Here is a 22,055-nt window from a genome sequence, read left to right as displayed (position 1 = left end):
CTGTGCAAAACTGTGTAATCCTGTTTCCAGGTTCCCAGTTGGTGGCCACCCTTGTACAAGGAACTGTTTGACTTTATCCAACAAAACATCTTCTTCTGAATACTTGATCCACTCGGTTTCTGAAATTTTACCATCACAACAGTGTAAAATATCCACCAACGCAAATACACATTCATGACGATCAGCAATTGGATCTTCACTGACACGTTTGGCTGCAACCAAGATAAACAATCAGCTGTAAATGTGCTGGATCTCAAAATTAAACTCTTGCAATCTGGCAATGAGACGTATAAGTCTTGAAGATGCTTTTCCAGGACGCATACCATCCATCATATACACTAATGGTTTGTGATCAGTCACTAAATTGAACGGTTTTCCCCATAGAATTTGTATTAATTTCTCTACAGCCCGGACACAAGCGAGCGCTTCTCTTTCAATTGTACTATAATGTAACTCAGCACCCCTCAACGCTCTAGAAATAAAAGAAATGGTTCTTTCTTTACCATCAACAAACTGACTAAAAACAGCTCCTAATCCAATAGAGCTGGCATTGACAGTAACAACAGATTTCCAATTAGGGTCAAAAGTTTTTAGTGCAAGCATGTGAAATAAGTGCTTTAGCTTTCTCAAACGCAGTATCATGTTCATCTGTCCATACAAAAGGCACTCCTTTCCTTAGCAGTTGCCTTAAGGGTTCAACAACTATAGCATATCCATGCACAAATCTGGTGTAATACTCTCTGAGTCCTAAAAAAGATCTCAAAGAATCTTTGTGATATGGCTTAATGGCATTGTTAAGAGCGCTGATTAAATCAACCTTAGGAGAAATGCCCTCGCAAGTAATTTTGTGTCCTAAATAATCAATTTCTTTCACAAAAAATGTGCATTTCTCTTTGCTAGCAGTCATGCCTCTGTCTTCTAGTTTGATAAGAACCTTATCAAGTATAAAATCATGCTCTTCATGAGACCTTGCAAAAATAAGGATATCATCCTGGAAGGCTTATACTCCTATTACATCTTGAAACAAAACATCAACCAATTTTTGAAAAACGCTAGCCGCAGAGGCTAATCCAAATGGCATTCTTAAAAATCTATACACTCCGAAGGGAGTGACAAAAGCCGTTAAATCTTTAGAGTCATCATCCAAAACTACTTGATGGTACGCCGACTTGAGATTGATAATAGAAAAATACTTGGCATCATTGACAGCCATAAGTAATTCTTGTATCCTGGGTACGGGATGACTGTCAATGATAATATTCTTATTAAGCGTTCTCAAGTCGACACACAGCCGTAAATCGTCTTTTTTTTAAGTTCTATCACAATAGCTGTAATCCAGTCAGAACTGTTGGTGGTTTCAATTATCCCTTCAGTACATAAGACGTCAAGATAGTCTTTAAGTTTTTGGCACACTCCTAACGGTACCATACGTACTTTGTGTTGTACAGGTATGGCATCTTTTTTAAATTTAATATGATGGTTAAACCTTTCACATGACCAATTTTATCAGTGAAAACAGTATGGTGTTTAGTTAAAATGATATCAGTACTTGAATTTTTAGCTACAGTTTGATTAACTGAAACATCCCATAATCTAATGGGGCAATCGGTACCTGGACATAACCTTAGACCTAATTTGTCCAGATCATACCATTCAACAATATTCTTTCCATTGACTGCAACATAGATTTTTGTGAAAATGCAGCGTCCCTGAAAATTCAAATTATCTTCAAAGAAACCCAACATTTCAATGTCAAAATTGCCAAACGCTTTAGGATTGACATCCGTAACTTGAAGTTGTGTACCTTTCCATTTTTCTTCAAAAGTAATTTCAGAGATAACAGTGTTCGGAGAGCAGGAATCTGCCATCACCTCCAAATTGATGTCACCAATGCGAACTTCTCCTGAAGGTGCCTTGAAACTAAGACCTACCATATTTACCTCAATCATAGGATCATACAAAGTAATAATCATGTTCTCAAGATTATCAGTCACTTCAGTAACAGAATTCACACTTACGTTTGTCCCACTTTTTATGTTCCTGCATACACCTTGAAAATGACAAATTTCATTGCATTTGGTGCATCTTCTCCTGATGGCTGAGTATTCTGTGCTATTAGCAAGGTGACATTTGGATCCACATCTGTAACAAGAAGGTTTAACAGGCCTAGCAACGTTAGTAGATTTGAACACTTTCTTACCGACTTGAATAGCACACACAGTATTATTAACAACATTCTCTTCAGACGATAGTACTTTGGATGACTGTATGGATCTTTCTATGCTTCTGGCTATATCTAAAATTTCATTAAGCGTGGGATTACTTCAAGCCAATAACCTTTCTTGTACTTTTTTTAGACTTGCAATTGAACACAAATTGATCACTTATACAAATGTCAACATTGGATCCAAACTCACAATTGTCAGCAAGAACCCTTAATGCTGCTACATATTGTATACATATAGCTTGAATCCAGTGGCACAGTGATTTGTTCTGCATTCTGTCTATCAGTTGTGTGTCTTTTGCTTTCTCGCCCTAAGTACGCCGGGTATGCCCAGACGTGGGTCCTGAGCTCACTGTGCCACTGGAGTCAAGCTATCCTGGCTGATGAGGACTGAAAGCCCGAAACCGGTCCTAGGATGCTTGTTTCCAGTCCAGGGAGGACCTGGCTTGGCAGTTCTAGCCGGACTGTTCCCATGAGGCCCAGGGTCAAGACTGATTTGCATATGGCTGGGTCTAAATTGGGGTGGCGTGGTGAGCAAAAGAACGATGGATTTAACCTAGATCTCTTGACTGGGGGTGAATGTATGATTCATTCAGCATTCCGTCCATCATTTGCTTGCGTAGCACTACATACTGTTCAACGGATTCATCTACAAATTGTTTCCTTTTGTGAAATGTCTGACGTTCAATCAAAACATTAGTTCTTCCGTGAATTGTTTTTCCAACCTATTAACGGCTTCTGTAAAAATATCCAAAGAATCACCTGCTCCTGCTGGTGCTGCTATTGGGGGTACATTTCAAATATTTCAATGGCAGCTGATCCCAAATAAGTAGGTAAAAGTGCATGTTTTGTCCCAGTCGTCGCCAATGTAAAGATGAGTGCACAACGAAGAATCAGGGGAAATGTTTTTTGAGAAATAAACATGTGAAAAACCCACCAGTGAGGAGAACAGAGAAGCTCCAGCACCAGTAAACACAGCATACAATGAATCTCTAGCAACAGAGAATTCTACATTCCAATAAACACGCAAGCAAATGACATATTAACAATTCCACTCAACAGTTAGGTTGCCGCCAGGGAGGGTCACTGCCTAAACCAGAGGGCGACTACAAGCCCTCGTGTGTTCATAGACTCCCATGACCCCTCCTCACAAATAAGCTACCCCCACCCTCATTCGTGCACAAGTTTAGATTTTGTATTTATTTTTCCTCCTGTACTCCCATGGTACTTAAGAGGCCCTTTTAGCTGCCTGCTTAGATCCAGAACTGTGGGTCCCATTAGAAGAACTAAGGGGCATATCAGCAACAACCGGCAATAATTATCGCTAAGCGCACTTAGCGCTAGGATAATTATCGCCGGCTAGCGTGGATTTTTATCGCTGAGATAGCGTGCTATTAGCAACGCTTATCTCAAAAGCGATAAAAATCCTTATGCTAACTGCCGAACGTGAGATTATCGCTGGAAACCCAGCGATAATCTCACGCAATGTGGCGTTAGCTTGCTGATAGGAACTCACAAACTTAGCCATGATATCCACCTTCCATAGGATATCATGGCTAAGTCAGTCCTGAAGCAGGCGTAAGGTAAGTAGCGATAACGGGTTATCGCTACTTTTCTTGCCGCTATGCTTCATAGCGTGGGGCTTGATGATAGGAGAAATGTCGCTTAGCGACATTTCTCCTGTCATGTCAGGTCAGGAACGCCCACTTTGCATCTCATTAGGGATGCAAAGTTGAGCTTGCTAATTAGGCGATAAAACTATCGACGCTTTTCGGCTGAAAACGGCCGCAAAAGCGGCGATAATTCTATCGCCTCGCCTTGTAACTATGGGGCATATGTATGAATCCAAATTTTAGTCGCAAACACTGCGAATCGCAAAAAACAGCGTTTGCGACTAAATATTCTCTATTTCATATGTATGACACACATTCCTAGTGCAAATTAAGAAATCGCTAAATTAGCGATTTCTTAGGCTGTGAAACTCCAAAATTGCGATTATGCTTGCGATTTCTTAAATTGCGATACTCCCAATTTGTGAAAATCGCAAAAAGGATATCGCAAATTAAGAAATCGCAAGCAAATGTATGAAAAACTTGCTAATTGAGAAATACAGAAATTTGCAAAATAAGAAATCTCAATTAACACCAAGTGCATGCAGGTGGTAAACAGGTGCAAGGTACTTAAACCACCCCACAATGCAACAGAACCAACCACAATGGCAGCACTGTTTGTGATAGCCAGGAGGCTGCGTATTCGGGCTCTTGCACAGAGGAGAATGAGACAGGAACGTATATTCAGGCTGCGTATCACTCTGTTCCAGCACACTGAAGAGGACATCCATGACAAGTACAGGCTGCACCCACAGACCATATTGGACCTGATTGAGGAGCTGAAACCCTACTTGGAACACCCTACACGCAGGACACAAACAATTCCCACACATGTGCAGGTCCTGTGCTCCCTGCACCTCCTGGCGTCAGGGAGTTTTCAACGGGTCATAGCGGAGGTTGGTGGGGTGTCACAGAGTGCACTTTCGCGCTTCTTTCATGCCTTTCTAGATGCAATGCTACAGAGGCTCTCACAACACATACACTTCCCCACCACCCAACAGGCATTACAGCAAACAAAACTTGACTTCTACCAGATTGCACATTTCCCCCAAGTCATTGGCTGCATCGATGGGACCCATGTGGCCATCACACCCCGATCAGCAACTGAATATGTCTACAGAAACCGTAAATGCTACCATTCCCTCAATATACAGATTGTGTGCAACGCAAAGTATATCATCAATGACATCGTACCCAAATACCCTGGCAGTACACATGACTCTTTCATCTTTAGACACAGTGGAATACACAGATGTCTGAGTGCTGGAGAGTTTGGGGAGGGATACCTGCTAGGTAAATACATGGCACACATCCATACATCCACTACATCACTGGAGGGTGGGGACATTGACTTACCTATTGTGTCTATCCCTGCAGGTGACAGTGCCTATGCAGTGCAGGACTTCATCCTGACCCCGTATATGGATCCAGCCTATGCAAGTGAGAGGAGATACAACAGGGCACACAGATCTACACGCTGCGTCATTGAGCGTACGTTTGGAATCCTTAAGAGCCGGTTCCGGTGCATGCATAAAAGTGGAGGCGCACTGCAATACAGCCCTGAGACCTGCTGTAAAATCGTGGCAAGCTGTGCAATGCTCCATAACATGGCTATGAGGAAAGGCACCACAATTGATGTGACCGATACAGACACATCGGATGATGATTGCCCTGCTCCCCCTGGCAGACCAGCGTCAGGAGTCGGGGCAGCTGCTGGACGCCAGAGACGGACTGAGATCACACAAAACTACTTCAAGGTGAGCAATGATGACATGAGACAAAAAATCTTTCTAATGTGTGCTGTGTTTATTCACACTTCACAATCATTAAAAGTGTAGCTGTACCCAGCACATGTTATGCACACAGTGCAGGTACGGCACAAATAACTGTGCAATCTGCATAGTTGGGTTACTTCACCATTTTTTGATTCATTGTCACTGGACAGTTCACCTCCTTCGGTGACTCATTGGTGGTGTTTGGCGTCCAGGCTGAGTGCCCTCCATGGTGTTCCTGGGTCCTGCACCCTGTCTCGAACTGCGCCGTCTTTCTCCAGGCAATGCAGGAGTGATGCCGCTCCTACTGGAGGTTTCTTCACTCTCGCCAGAGGCCATGAGAGCGCTGCCACCTGAGTTGGCCATCTGCAGCTGCTCCACTGCACTGGTGACCTGTGCATGCCCTCTGGCTATGTCCTGACAGCAGTGTGCCATTTCCACCTGCATTGTGACTCTTCTGCGTGTCAGAGTGCTGGTGGTGGTGCAGAGGTGGTTCACGGCCTTGGTATATGTGTGCAGGCGTGCATTGGCACATCAGGCAGCCCTCTCACTGGCGGCTTGGTTGTGCCTCAGAGTGTCACACAGGTCACGGGTGGCACCTGCCATGGCCATGATGCCCTCCCTCATGTTTGCTGATCTTTGTGAATGCGGCATAGCTGCCTATTTATTGACCTCAAAGATTTACTTTGCAGGCGCTGTTCCTGCAGCATGCTGTGTTCCAGCCCAGAAAATATGGTTTCCTCCGCTTCAGTGGCAGTGCTGCTCCTGGGACTTGACCTGCGTCTATCCTGTGGTGGAATGCTTGGCCTTGGTGTGTCCTGACTGGGCATGTGTGACACACCCTGACTCCCCTCTCTTCTGTCACTGTCCTCCCCTGTGGCCGGTATGTCATCCTCAAATGGAGGCAGTGGGGGCACATGTGTGCGCTTCCTGCGCAGGATTGGTGTGTGCTCCGTATCATCACTGAAGTCCTCAGGATGTGCAGGCTCCTCTCCCTCTGCACTGTCATCACGTGCCCTGGATTGTGCTGTGGATGTAAAGGGGACTACATGAGTTTGTGTCTTTGTCTGCAATTTGCACTCAATAAAGTTTCTACAGTTTCGGCTAACTTCTGACACTGTATCATTCACTTATCCCCAACCCACATGTTGCATTAGATTTCCTATGTCTCATGGACACATTGCGCAATTCCTCGATGGTGCGATTGGTCACTCTCACAGCATTCACCTTCTGTTGAATGTCCAGCCAGATTTTGCGTTTCCTTGCTTCTGGGACTCGCAGTGCCTTTTTCCCAAAAAGGAGCTCATGGCTGCATACCATCTCCTCTATGAGGACCTCCTGCTCCTTGTCAGAAAACTCGTGTTTTCTCTTCCTCTTATCTGCATCCTTGCCCTCATGTTACTTGTTGGACTCCATTGGTGTTTTTTCTCTCCTGGGATGCCTCCTCACACTCTCCAAACAGCCTCTGGGTGTGGCTCAGGTAAGCAGGTGCAGGAAATCACTCCCACTTCCTGTTTGTGATGTCATCAGGCTGCACCTGTATTTCAGATTCCCGTTTTTGCGATTTCTTAATTTGCGAATTTCGCAATTAAGGAATCGCAAATGATGTTTCTAAGACTTTTTTGCGATTATTAAGAAATCGCTAAACATTTGCGATTTTTTTTTTTACATACCGATTTGCGAATCTCAAACTGCAAATCGCAAAATATCGCAATTTGAGATTCGCAAAACGGGAGTTTCATACATATGCCCCTATGCCCCTAACTTTGCAATCTCAACTACCACCAGCGGCAGCCTTCCTTCCCTTAAAGTATTCAAACTTTGCTGCTGTACATAGTTTCAATAATTTAATAGTAGCAGCCGCCCCAGGCCCCCGGGTGAGGGGGCTCCCCGGTAGCTCAGCGCAGTGATTTATTTCCTCTGACATTGCTTCAACCAGTGTTCTTGCAAGACCCGGCCATACCTACAGGAGGCGGGTGTAAAGCCAGGGTATTGAATATTTTATGCTAATATCCTTCTTTGGATTCAATCTTAGTTCATGAGTGGGTTTATCAAATGAAACATGGCAAACCTTGAGTAGTCTTGACTGCAGAAACCTGTCTGTTTAAAAAAATTTTTTTTAAAACGGTGTCCACCCTCCATGAATGTGTAATTAAAGTGTGTAACGTGAATCTGAGCAGGAAAGTGAGTTGGTGCTTCATGAGACTTATCATTGGTGCCCTGCTTTAGGGACGGCGGCGGATGGAGTCAGTTACTTTCATACCCTAGAGTGTAAGCCTCATAAAACTATTACCTTTGTTCCTCTCCTTTAATTGATGAAATGCAACTGGTGCCAATTTCCATGTACACCGTTATGCAAGGGCCAATTGTATGCAAGTTAGATGATATAAGAAACAAGCATTACAATGCAATAGGTCTCGCAATTGCGAGATTTTGAGCTATTGGCATTATAAATGACAATGCCTTTTATATATGTGTTTAAAAAACCTGCAATAAAAAAAGGCATTGTCATTAACAATACCAATAGGTCAAAGTTTCTAAAATGTGACACCTATTACATTGAAAATGCTTGTTGTTTTTGGCTTCCAACAGTCGAATGAGCACTCCTACCCCGAGACTAAAGGGGCTGGAAAATGCGGACATTCCTCAGCCCTCTGATTCAGCAGCACTTATAAATGTGCAATACCCCCACGGAGAGGTTGCTTTTACGTAGACAGATGCTACCTTTTTGTACCGCCTCATGCTGTGCACTGGTCCACCTCTCGCCTCTCCCTCTGGGTGCCTCCACCCACGCTTCCGTCTCTCGCTCTCGTAATCTCTCTTACCTCTCATGCACTCTTCCTCCCTCTCACATTGGTTCACTTCAGCTCTGAAAGCACAGTTTCTTTCCTGTGCCTTTTCAAGATTTCCATCCCTCAAAACCATGCTCTCCTCCTTTTTTGGGGGTTTCTTCTGCAAACACAGGGGCACCCTATTTATGCAACTGTGGCCTGCTCTCCCCTTCTTTCTCTCTTTCTCAAACACTCTGTCTGCTCCTCTATACTGAGTTCTTTCACCACGTCATGCACAAAGTACCTATCCCTGTCCATCTCCCTTTCTATTGATTTTGTACAGCTCTCAGCACTATCTATTCACCATGCCACATAATTCCACTACGCGCCCCATAATTCCACTACGCACCACACAATTCCATCCCACACAATTCCAAAATCAACAATTCAGACTCAAACGACATACCAGCTACGTAGCCCACAAGAACGCCACCCGCAGACACTATCACCTCATCAGATCCGCCAAAAGGGCCTCCTTCAAAGACCGCCTAGACAACAACGCACACAACATCGTGAAGGAACTCTCCAAACCCAGCTCCAACACCAACGACATCCCACCTTCGCAAGACCTGTGTGACTCGCTTGCCACTTTCTTCCACCGCAAGATCGCAGACATCCACGACAGCTTCAACGCCACAATCACCCCGTCTACCAGTGAGACACCCGCACCCACGACCACAACCCGCACCAACCGCCTGCTCTCCTGGACCAACATCAACGATGACGACACCATCAAGATCATGAACACCATCCACTCCGGATCTCCGTCAGACCCTTGCCCACACCACATATTCAACAAAGCCAGCACCGCCTTTGCACCCCATCTCCGAAAAGCCATCAACATCTCCTTCAAGACAGCAACCTTCCCGGAGAGCTGGAAGCACACCGGGATCAACGCCTTACTCAAGAAACCCAAAGCTGACCCTAAGGACCTCAAGAACTTCCGGCCCATCTCCCTACTCCCGTTCCAGGGCGAAGGTCATTGAGAAAACTGTCAAAAAACAACTGACCCGCTACCTCGAGGACAACAACATCCTGGACCCTTCCCAGTCCGGGTTCTGTAGCAACCACAGCACCGAAACTGCCCTTATCGCCGCCACCGATGACATCAGAACCCTGCTAGATAACGGAGAAACTGCGGCCCTCATCCTCCTGGACCTGTCAGCCGCCTTCGACACAGTCTGCCACCGCACACTACGAACACGCCTCCACGACACCGGGATCCAAGAGAAGGCCCTGGACTGGACCACCTCCTTCCTCTCCGGCAGAACACAGAGCGTCCGCCTCGCCCCCTTCCGCTCCGAAGCCACCGAGATCCTCTGCTGCATACCCCAGGGCTCATCCCTAAGCCCAACGCTGTTCAACATCTACATGGCACCGCTCGCCCACGTCGCCCGACTACATAACCTCAACTTCATCTCCTACGCCGATGACACTCAACTGATCTTCTCCTTCACCAAGGACCCCCACACCGCTAAGACCAACCTCCATGAAGGAATGAAGGCCGTCGCCGAATGGATGAGGAACAGCCGACTGAAGCTGAACTCGGACAAGACGGAGGTCCTCATCCTCGGATCCACCCCTTCGGCCTGGGACGACTCCTGGTGGCCGACCACACTGGGAACAGCACCAACACCCACCGACCACGCACGCAACCTAGGGATCATCCTCGACTCCACCCTCTCCATGACTAAGCAGGTCAACGCCATCTCTTCCTCCTGCTTCAACACCCTCCGAATGCTCTGCAAGATCTACAAGTGGATCCCCACCGAAACGAGAAAAACGGTCACCCAGGCCCTCATCAGCAGCAGGCTGGACTACGGAAACGCACTCTATGCAGGAGCCTCGGCCAAACTCCTGAAAAGGCTTCAAGGCAGCCTCTGCACGCCTGATCCTCGACATCCCTCACCGCAGCCGCATCACACCCCACCTGAGAGACCTGCACTGGCTCCCCGTCAGCAAGAGGATAACCTTCAAGCTCCTCACCCACGCACACAAGGCACTCCACAACACAGGACCAGCATACCTCAACGGACGACTCAGCTTCTACACCCCCACCCGCTGGCTGCGCTCGGCCGACCTCACCCTTGCCACAGTCCCCCGCATCTGAAGTGCAACCTCCGGTGGCAGATCGTTTTACCACCTCGCTGCAAAGACCTGGAACACCTTCCCCATCCACATACGGCAGACCCAAGACCCACTGACCTTCAGAAGACTCCTCAAGACCTGGCTTTTCGCGCAGTAGCAGCATTCCCCTCCCCCCAGCGCCTTGAGACCCTCCCGGGTAAGTAGTGTACTTTATAAATGTATTGATTGATTGATTGATTAATTGATTGATAATTCCACTCCAAGCCAAAACACATGGGAAAAAGACAATGTCATTTACAATTCCAATAGCTCGAACTCTGCTAAATGCGAGACCTATTGCATTGCACATGCTTATTTCACTGTGTTACTGAAGGACTATGCTCCTATATAAGGCGTAGAAGAATGAATGAATAAATACAGAGCTAAGAATAGACGCTCTCATAGCAAAGTACTAAGATACCCTTATGGCTTTACCTATGTGGACAAAATAATCCTGATCCGGTTCTTAGCAATATGGATGCGGTCGGAGCTTTGGAATGCAGTGTGGGTTTCTGATATCTTCAAAGTGTTGAGTTTATAGGAACTCAGGGCTTCATTTACAAGCCCCTTGCACGACCGGAATGTGACGTTTAATGACGCTCCGGCGGTGCACATTGCAGGACCATACCTACAAGGCCACGTAAAGTCACCCTGCGTGGCTTTTCATGGCCTTGTAGATATGGAGTGATTCAACGCAGCGCACATTGTTACGTTGCCTCCCGCTGCGATGGGTAGGGGTGCCCTGGGTGTTACGGTGGGTTTTCTCATGTAACACCCTTGGCATTTGACACATTCACAGGTTTACAACATTCTGTAAACCTGGGACTGCGTCTCATCCCTGTGTCTCCCCAGGTGTGGTGTAAGGGTTGTTTTTGTGAAGGAAGTTGTCCCTTCCCCCAGAAAAACAACTTGATTTCAATGCAGGCGCCCGTGCGCCATGGTGTAATGGTGCTTATGTTGGTGCTAGGCACCATCTTGTGCACCAGCATAGTGGAAGAGGAAAGGAATGCACCGTATCTCATAGAAACAACGAATTCCTGCCCTTTTATTTTGATGTAGGGTAGCGTAGCAAGAAGGCTTACGGCACTGCCCTACGTCAAACATTAGTAACTGAGGCCCTTAGAGTTTTATTTAGAGTTTGACGGACAAGTTATTCCATCAAAATTAGTCTGCCCTCTTTTTAGAGTCAGGTGGGCCATGATTGCTCCACCACAGCAAAGCTTACTTCAACAGCCCAATGATGCTGTACTTTGCCTCATGTTTGCTGAATGGCCAACTGGACCATAAATGTAAGAGTAGATCTGCACTCAGTTCACAAAGTTTAACCCTGGCAATAAGGGTTAGACTGAATATATCTCTGTTTTTGGAATGAGAATCATGCTTTCATCTGGCAGGCTGTTTGATGCCCGGACATGAGGTTGCACCTACTCTGGGAGAGGATCCCAAGTAGCCAAAGCCCAGGGGGTGATTTGTTTTTAATGCTCAGAGTTGTCCACAGACCTGCCCACAAGCCTGCTAAAGATCTTTGAGAGGTCCTTTCCCTACCATCTCTGTTAATACTTAGGCAGTTTTTACTCCTGAATACTGGTCTTACCCTTCACTCTGGTCACAGTTATAAACACACTGGATGCCGCACGCCCAGTCCTCCATGTGCACGACTGAGAATTCACCCACACTTCTGTGCTTAAACTTGATCTACTGACTTTGTACTTTTTATTGTTTTAGCTGAACAGTTTCCTCCAGAAGGTACATTTTAAGACTGCTGCTGGAGATGAAATCTCTTTTGATGACAAAGGGGAGCGATCAGCAAAGTATGACATTATGAACTGGATTTATCATGGCAAAGTAAATTTTATGGAGCCCTTTTTAATTGGACATTTGGATCTCTCCGCTCCATCAGGGCAACAACTTGTCATCAACCAGAGCGCCATCCGGTGGCCTTCCGATGGTCACTATGTGAACCAGGTCAGTGTAAAATGATTGAGATCTTCATTTTGTGGCCTTCAGTGGGATCTTTATATGAACTGGTTAGGTGCCATATTAACCAGAGCACCAAGAGTAACACTGGGACCCTTTTAAACTTGTAAAGTGCGCAATAAGCTGTGGAGCACTTACCTCTAAGTGTATTCTGCACAGGAGGTGCAAAGTGTTTTGTAAGTGAGGGAGTGAACATCTGTATACTTCCAGACACATTTCTACAGGTGCTAAGTGAGAAGCTGGTTAGCACACAATCCAAGTTAACTCTTGGTAGGCACCGAGGATAATGTTTAATGAATAAGAAGGTGAGGAGCACACACAAGTGTTTCAAGTGAGGTTAGGTTCTATGTTCACTTGGGATACCCCGCCCTTTTCTTGAATAATTTGATTACACATTTATATAAACAGCTTATATTCGCAAGTGTATTGTTGTATATGGTTCTTTTCTTCTCTCTCTGACATCTCTTTATCCATGAATACTGCCATTGAGCTAACTGCTACCATATATTACACACATAGTCCACAGGGACCGCTGTTCCTCCTTATATAATAGATACCCTGGTTCCATGTGAGTCGGGTGGCCTTTGTTTTCCTTTACACGGCCCTGTTGGATCAGAGTCAGCGGTCTTGGGTTATACAGCAATTAGATTTTCCAACTTGCTGCTGCTATTGCTGAGAGATGTAAATACTCTATGGAGAATTCCATGAGTGCAACCGATTGCGGTAAGTGTGGGTTTGTCTTTTCGAGTTGATCTCGGAAGGACCTGAGGAAAGTAGAGCAGGACGCACCTTACACGTAGCACGTTGTTATTCACTGAATTGCCACTTTTTACCAAAGCATAAGTCAGAAATGTATGATTTCCTGACAGATTATCAGCCAGACGCACTTTTTAGATCGGGCATGCACTGCTCTGTGAGCCATGCTGTATTGGAGTATATACTTGAAGCCACGCCGATTCTCCGCCCATATTTGTCATTGGCTTTTTTCATTGTTCTTCCTAAATGCTGGCTTCTGATTCGTTATTAGGCTTGTTAGTCCCTTCTTAGTACCGCCTTGTCTTGATTTGTAACCTCCCATGAGGACTGGCCCTTTTACTTTGGTTGTTACAAGGAATGTGTTGTTTAGTCTGTAAGCACTATTTTCTTTAATGAGTTTCTCTTACTGCAGGAGGGCAGGAGTGTCTCTCATGCACAGATGTGACCACCAGCTTTCTTAATTCATAGCAAACGGGGAGCTCTTCAGAGGCCATGGGAGATAGAAGGGGGCAACTCAGTGATGCCTTTAGGGGGTTCAAAGATTTGTGATGTAAATTCCAATAGATCTGGTGTGTTTATTTTCTGAACGAACATCTATGTTGGAAATAAATATGCTTTAGGTTTGCTCTTCCGCTCGCTTGCTAAAAACCATGGGGCAGATTTACGAGAAAGTGACTCAGTGCATTTTGCAAGACATTTGGCTGTGCTGCACTGAGTCACTTTCAGAGCACAGGAATGCGAAATATTTACAATTATATGTTGCATTCCTGTGCTCTCCCCTGCGCTGGCGCACAAACAGCTGCCATGGGCCGGCGCAGGCACCCTTGCACCATGGTGCAAGGATGTCTGCGTCATGGGGAAATTGTTTTTTTGCAGGAAGGGGTACCTTCCTGCACGAAAAAAACACTACAGGCATTTTCCTCTTTTAATGGTTGCTGTAGAATGCAGCACGCATTAGAGAGTGAAAAACGAGGAGAAATTAAAACATTTCTCCTTGGTGTGCCTCATTACGCCACCCCTAGGGTGGCATAGCATACTGACGCATTTCCAGATTTACAATTCCTCGTAAATCTGGAAATGTGTCTCACTCCATGGGTGTTGCGTGGGAACACCCACAGCAGCATCCACGGAACGCCCCTTTCATGCAAAGTGCTGCGTATAAAGGGGCCATATTTACAAGGACAGGAAATCCACGCAGGGTGGCTTTCCCTGCGTTGTAAATATGGAGTAGTGAAATACGCCACCAGTATGTCATGAAAATTGACATACTGATACTGGTGGCGCAGGGGGCTTGGAAATCTGCCCCCATGACTTCAAGAAAGGGCTCTTACCCTCTTTTCCTGATTTTTTCCTCTGTGAAATGATTCCAAAAAAGAAAGAAACTCTTTGGCTTCAAATGTCTCTTTGGACACACTCTCTTGCAACCACAAGCGCAAACCCGACCGGAAGGCAATGGAGCACTTTACTGAGCAGTTCTCCAGTTCCAAAGTGGCAGCTCACTGCGCTATGCTCCTCGGCTAAGACTACCTGTAAAGGGTGTGCTTTCACCCCCCGCTGAATGTTGCTTTCGCTCATTTGCTTTTCTCTCCCTGCCTGCCACATTGCGCTGCCTATCATTTACTTGGTTCAGTGACTTAATATCGAGAGACAAAATATCGACTACACAAAATATCGATGCCAAAATATAGAAAGACAGAATATCGACTCCCTACCTACAAACAGGTAAGTACTAAAATATCCATTCCAAAATATATAATGTTAAAATATAGTTAGCTAAAATATCGAATTTTTTAAATGTATTAAAAATAATATAAAAGTAATCAAATATTAAAAACAATTAAATAAAACATACATAATATAATATAAAAAAGCTTAAAATGTAAACATAATAAAAGTAATGTAAAAAAAGTAGAGATTTTGTTGGATAGTGAGAGCGTAAAAATTACTATTCCCACTCCAGTGAGTGCAACAGTAGGGAAAGCGTTGGATAGCGTAGGGGTAAAAATTACTATTCCCACTCCAGAGAGTGCAACAGTAGGGAAAACGTTGGATAGCATAGGGGTAAAAATTACTATACCCACTCCAGTGAGTGCAACAGTAGGGAAAGCGTTGGATAGCAGGAGGGTAAAAATTACTATTCCCACTCCAGAGAGTGCAACAGTAGGGAAAGCGTTGGATAGCGGGAATGGAAAAATTACTATTCCCACTCCAGTGAGTGCAACAGTAGGGAAAGCATTGGATAGCGTAGGGGTAAAAATTACTGTTCCCACTCCAGAGAGTGCAACAGTAGGGAAAGCGTTGGATTGCGGGAATGGAAAAATGACTATTCCCACTCCAGTGAGTGCAACAGTAGGGAAAGTGTTGGATAGCGTAGGGGTAAAAATTACTATTCACACTCAAGTGAGTGCAACAGTAGGGAAAGCGTTGGATAGCGTAGGGGTGAAAATTGCTATTCCCACTCCAAAGAGTGCAACAGTAGGGAAAGCATTGGATAGCGGGAGAGTTAAAATTACTATTCCCACTCCAGAGAGTGCAACAGTAGGGAAATAGTTGGATAGCGGGAAGGGAAAAATTACTATTCCCACTCCAGTGACTCCAACAGTAGGGAAAGCATTGGATAGCGTAGGGGTAAAAATTACTATTCCCACTCCAGAGAGTGCAACAGTACAGAAAGCATTGGATAGCAGGAAGAGAAAAATTGCTATTCCCACTCCAATGAGTGCAACAGTAGGGAAAGCGTTGGATAGCATAGGAGTAAACATTACTATTCCCACTCCAGTGAGTGCAACAGTAGGGAAAACGTTGGATAGCGTAGGGGTACAAATTACTATTCCCACTCCAAAGAGTGCAACAGTAGGGAAAGCGTTGGATAGCGGGAAGGGAAAAATTACTATTCCCACTCCAGGGAGTGCAACAGTAGGGAAAGCGTTGGATACCGGGAAGGGAAAAATTACTATTCCCACTCCAGGGAGTGCAACAGTAGGGAAAGCGTTGGCTAGCGTAGGGGTACAAATTACTATTCCCACTCCAGTGAATGCAACAGTAGGGAATAACTATTCTAATTACTATTCTGACTCCAAAGAGTGTAACAGTAGGGATATCTTTGGATAGCAGGAGGGTAAAAATTACTATTCCCTCTCCAGTGAGTGCAACAGTAGGAAAAGACTTGGATAGCGGAGGGTAAAAAATACTATTTAAATTTAAAATAAGATTACATTAATTATCAATACCAATAAAAAGTTAATTAAAAATAATTACCAATTAATACCAATTAATTACCATTGAAAAATATTAATTATCAATTCATACAAATTAATTACCAATTAATACAAATTAATTACCAATTAATAATTAATTATCAATTATCAATACACATAAATAAAAAAAAAAATATTTACTTTATTACAATTAATTTACTTCCCACCCAATTCCCCTATAAACCCACAACCCACTCCCAATAATAAAAAATACAATTAAAATTATCAATTAATCAATTAATAAAAAATGTTTTGCAATTAAAAAAAATTAATTAGCAATTCATACAAATGATTTACCCATTAATACTAATTAATTACCAATTAATAATTAATTATCAATTATTTATCAATACACATAAATAAAAAAATAATTATTTACTTTATTACAATTAAATTACTTCCCACCCAATTCCCCTACAAACCCACAACCCGCTCCTAATAATAAAAAATACAATTAACATAGTTAACAATTAATCAATTAATATAAATTAATTACCAATTAATCAATTAATATAAATTAATTACCAATTAATAAAAATTAATTACCAATTCATAATTAATTATCAATCAATGAATTATCAAAACGTATAAATATAATTAATATTTAATTAACCATAATTAAATTACTTCCCACCCTATTCCCCTATAAACCCACAACCCGCTACGGAATTAAATTACGCAAAAATTTAAATTACATAACATTCACTAGTTTAAATAAATAAAACATACATTACAAAAATAATACATAATTTTAACACATATACTACCATACATAACACTAAAAAAAAATCGATATTATGGTAATCTATATTTTAAAATTCGATATTATGGAATTCTATATTTTTATATTCTATATTATGGAAATCGATATTTTGTACCCCAATTTCGATATTCTGACCTATCTATATTTTGATAATTCGATATTCTGTCCACTCTATATTTAAACTTCGATATTCTGGGCAGTTGATATTTTGGAATCGATATTTCGGGTGTTCACCCATTTACTTCCCTATGCCCTCAATGCGCCTTCCCCACTGCCCCATCATTTTTCCTTCTGCACACCCACACCCTCAGTTTTGCGTCCCCACACCCGTCCCATCTGTGTGCCTTCTTCTACCTCCTGTTTGCAACCCCACCCCCATACACACACTTTTCAACATGCTTTTGGAATGTAATAGGTCTCACATTTGCGAGAGTTTAAGCTATTGGCATTGTAAATGACAATGCCTTTTATTTTTGTTTTAAAACCATGACATAAATAAAAGGCATTGTCATTTACAATGCCAATGGCCAAATTCGTGTTAATGCGAGACCTATTGCATTGCAAATGCTTGTCCTTGTTGAAACCAGCCTACTGCATTACCAGCCCCTGACATATTTGAGGCCTTTCCACAGGATTTTGCAATTCTGAGGTGGGACAAACCTACTCAAAGGGCAGGGAGGATAGCGGTAATCTTTAAACGGCACATCCTGGGGATGTTTTCAGAAGTAGAGATTGTGGAGTGTGAGGCGGCTTTCTTCTCATTATCTTTATCTAGCAAGTGTACTTTAGAAGGATTTTTGATTCAACACCCGCCCGGTTCAGCCTCACATTTCTCAACTGCATTAGCGGATATTTTACCGGCCTATGCACTACGCTATTCTAATTTTTAAAATGTAGGGGACCTCCTCAATTTTCATCTTGAGGATGCTGCATGGCATTTTGCTGTGTCTCCTATTGAAGACCTTGACATATAGCATTTACTCAGTTGTTCAAGCCCCCACTCATAAACACATCCATATTTTAGATCCCATTTTTGCTAATTTCACTAGTGTAAGTGTGGCCCCTCCTAAGCCGGTGGCATGGTAAGACCATTACACCCTTCCCATACAGATTTCCATGTCTGTTTTGGCTCTTACTGCATCTGGTGACTCATGCCATAAAACCCTGAAATGGTCTATGGTCTCTCCTGCCACATTTACGGCGGCTCTGAGCGCTAATCGCCCTGGTCTTGGAGATTGTGCTAACTTAGCCAACTCGCAGGTTGAAACCTGTATTAGTGAGGCTCTGGATTGCAATGCACCCATAAAAAATGGAAGTGCTGACTGCTCTAACCCTTCAGAAGAATGGTTCAATGATGAACTGTTGGCTATAAAGAAGTCCTGTAAACGCCTTGAATACCTATGGCACACTTGACAAAGCTAAATATATCTTAAGTCCCTAAAATAATATTATAGAGTAATTAGACATACGTGTAATTAGTACCACGCTCAGAAGATTGCGCTTGCTCAAAATTTCCTCACAAGAGCTTTTACCCTATCTTCTTTTGAGCATGTTTTTGCCTCTATTACTCCTCTAGCAGATAATGGCAACCAAATTGTGCAATTTTTCTCAGAGAAGATTGCCAAGATTTAAGCTTCCTTCGCCAAAGAAGCTAGAGAGATTCTGATTTGTAACACATGGATTGTTCCATCTGCTTTGACGGGTGGTCTCTTTACTATAAATACTTTGTCACTGGAAGAGCTAGGTGCTCTGTTATTTAAGGTGAAAACTGGTTCACCATTGGAACTTGCCCCGCCTGCGATGCTGGAGCGCGGTGTGGAGGCTGTTCTCCATTGGATCCTGCCATGCCTGTGATGCTGGAGTGACCCTTGACCCTGTGTTTAGGCAGGTCGCTCCCCACGCCACACAGCTAGCTCCACCTGTCTGTGCCGTGCCTCTCCACTGCTGCTGCCACGAGTTCTAGCCTCCTGTGGCCACTCTTGTTCGCTTTTGGTTTTTTCACTGTAATTTGCCCGCTCTTCTGGGCTTCTGTGCTGCCTTCCTTTTGGCTTGCATTTTGCATTCTTCCATTTTGCATTTTGTTCCCCTCTCTCCCCGTAGCCCCCTGGTTCCAATTTTCCTGCCGCTGCATCCCCCGCGGCCCGCCTCTCTTGCTCACCCATTCGCCATCCCACCCGCCTGCCAGCTGCCCCACCCTCCCACCTCCCCTTCTTAATGGTGGCTGCTGCTTGGCCGCGCAGCGGGCGTGCCGCTGGCATGCCGAAGGTGTGCCTAAGGCAAGCCCATCTGCGCCCGTCCATGCCTGGACCGCGCCCAGCTCCAGACCCCCTGGCCCCCACGAGTGCCACAACACCAGACGCCGCTATGACGCCAACCTCCTCCACACACTCAACGCTGGCCGATCTAACACCTGCTTCCAGGCTACCCCAAAGCTCACCCACGGGCCCTTCACCTGCCGAAACTGTAGCTTCACCAGCCAGCGTACACCAGCATGTGCTGCCCCCCACCAAGGCAGGCCACAACCATCTCAGATGTATACTGCTCAACACCTGCTCCGTCCACAGGCACGCCGTCGAACTCTGGGACCTACTCGACTCATCCTCCCCGGACATCGCTTTCCTGACAGAGACCTGGATGAACACCTCATCCTTACCCAATATTGCCATAGCCATCCCGGATGGCTACAAGATCACCTGCAGGGACCGCACCAATGGTGCAAGAGGAGGAATCGCCATTGTCCACAGGAATACCCTCAGAATTTCGACCAGCACCGAAGATACCCTCAGTGCTGCCGAACACCTGCACTTCCAGATCCACACCAATCCCAACACCACCCTCAGAGGAACCCTCATGTACAGACCCCCCCAGACCCCAGCCACAGTTCAGCGACTCCATCACAGACGTCGTCAGCTCGCACAGCTTGGCTCGCATGCCGAATGGATGAAGAACAGTCGCCTGAAACTGAACTCGGACAAGACGGAGGTCCTCATCCTCGGCTCCACCCCCTCCACCTGGGATGACTCCTGGTGGCCGGCCTCGCTGGGAGCTGCACCAACACCCATCGACCACGCACGCAACCTGCTGTTCATCTTGAACTCATCACTATCAATGACCCACCAAGTCAACGCTGTCTCCTCCTCCTGCTTCAACCTCCTCCACATGCTTCGCAAGATCTACAGATGGGTCCCCACCGGAACCAGAAGGACGGTCACCCAGGCACTTGTCACCAGCAGGCTGGACTACGGCAACGCCCTCCACGCGGGAACCACGGCCAAACTTCAGAAGAGACTCCAATGCATACAGAACGCCTCATCCTCGACATCCCCCGCCACAGCCACATCACTGCCCACCTGAGGGACCTGCACTGGCTCCCCGGCAACAAAAGGATCACCTTCAAGCTCCTCACCCACACTCACAAAGCACTCCACGACGCCGGACCAGCATACATCAACAAACGACTCACCTTCTACACTCCAAACCGCCAGATTCGCTCCGCTTACCTCGCCCTCGCCACCATTCCACGCATCCACCGAATGACCACCGGCGGCATATTTTTCTCCCACCAGCCCCCCCATCAGCACCTTGAGACCCTCACGGGTGATTAGTGCGCTCTACAAATGATTGATTAATTGATTGCTTCTGCTTGTTGCCAAAGTAGAGGTAAAATGCGTTAACCAACAGCTGATGAGGTATTTTGAGAATAGAGAGAAATTGCACGAGATCCAACCAGGATTTCAACCTCAATACAGCACCGAATCTGCGCGACTGCTCGCATCAGATTCGCAGAGACTCATGGCTAATGGGGGAAGGTGGCCACGCTGATAATGCTGGACCTGATTGCGGCTTTCGACTCTGTGTCCCATGGGCTTCTACTTGAATGGCCCGAGGGTACGGTTTAAGGGTCTTAGCGTTAAGAAGGCTGGTGTGTTTTCTCCAGAATTGCACCGTTCAGTTGTTACAAAGACCATGTGTTTCTGATGTTTTCCCACTGCAGCAGAGAGTGCTGCATGGCTCTACCCTTAGCCCACCCGTATTTAACTTTTATTTGCATCCCTTCACTGACGCGATTGAGTGCTATGGCATTACAATTGTGCCATACACTGATAATGCTCAGCTAATCATCACCTTGACACAGGATGAAGGTTTTGCTGCAGCCAGTTGTAGATTATGACTGCTAGGGCTAGCAGAATATATGGACCACAGTTGTCTTAAATTGAACGCTGGAACACTGAGGTCATGGTTCTGGGAAAACAGCCCTCTATCTGGTCCACTGCTTGGTGGCCAGATGTTTTATGGCTGATTCCAACACCTAAATCGAAAGCTAAGAATCTTGGTATCTGGTTCGACAATACTCTTCCTTTGACAGCCAGATAGCCTGTCTTGCTGGGGTCTGATTTGGCCTTTTCCATATGCTGTACAAGATCCTGGGTTTTCTCCTTCATGCGGCCGGGAAGACAGTAGTCTAAGCCTTACTAATTTCTTCATTGGACTATTGTAATGTGCTTTATCTCGGGCCACCCAAGGCACGTTGAGGATGCTTCAAAGAGTACTGAATGCTGCCGCATGGATGTTGCTGAATATTTCTAGATAGTTTTCTGAGGGGCTCTGTCCTTGCCAAACTTCATTGGCTTCCTAGCAGCAAACAAGTATCTTTTAAAGCTCTATGTTTCTGTCAGAAGATCTAATAACCTGAAAGGACCTCGATATCTCAATTCCCTGATCAGGCCATATCATCCTA

At 45.1% G+C, this 22,055-nt stretch overlaps 1 protein-coding gene across 1 annotated transcript in view; it reads left to right on the top strand.

The window, feature by feature from the left end:
* The window catches only part of LOC146805858 (extracellular calcium-sensing receptor-like), a 148,771-nt gene that overhangs the window by 90,918 nt on the left and 35,798 nt on the right, over positions 1-22,055 (top strand). Inside the window, exon 6 of the mRNA XM_085623827.1 lies at positions 12,290-12,529. Within this exon, the coding sequence (XP_085479953.1) occupies positions 12,290-12,529 (240 nt within the window). The remainder of the gene's footprint in view (positions 1-12,289; positions 12,530-22,055) is intronic.

Source organism: Triturus cristatus, chromosome 8 (genome assembly GCF_964204655.1).
Source record: "Triturus cristatus chromosome 8, aTriCri1.1, whole genome shotgun sequence".
Taxonomy (NCBI): Eukaryota; Metazoa; Chordata; class Amphibia; order Caudata; family Salamandridae; genus Triturus; species Triturus cristatus.
The sequence above is the reverse complement of the archived record's forward strand: the minus strand, read 5'-3'. Positions and strand labels throughout refer to the sequence as shown.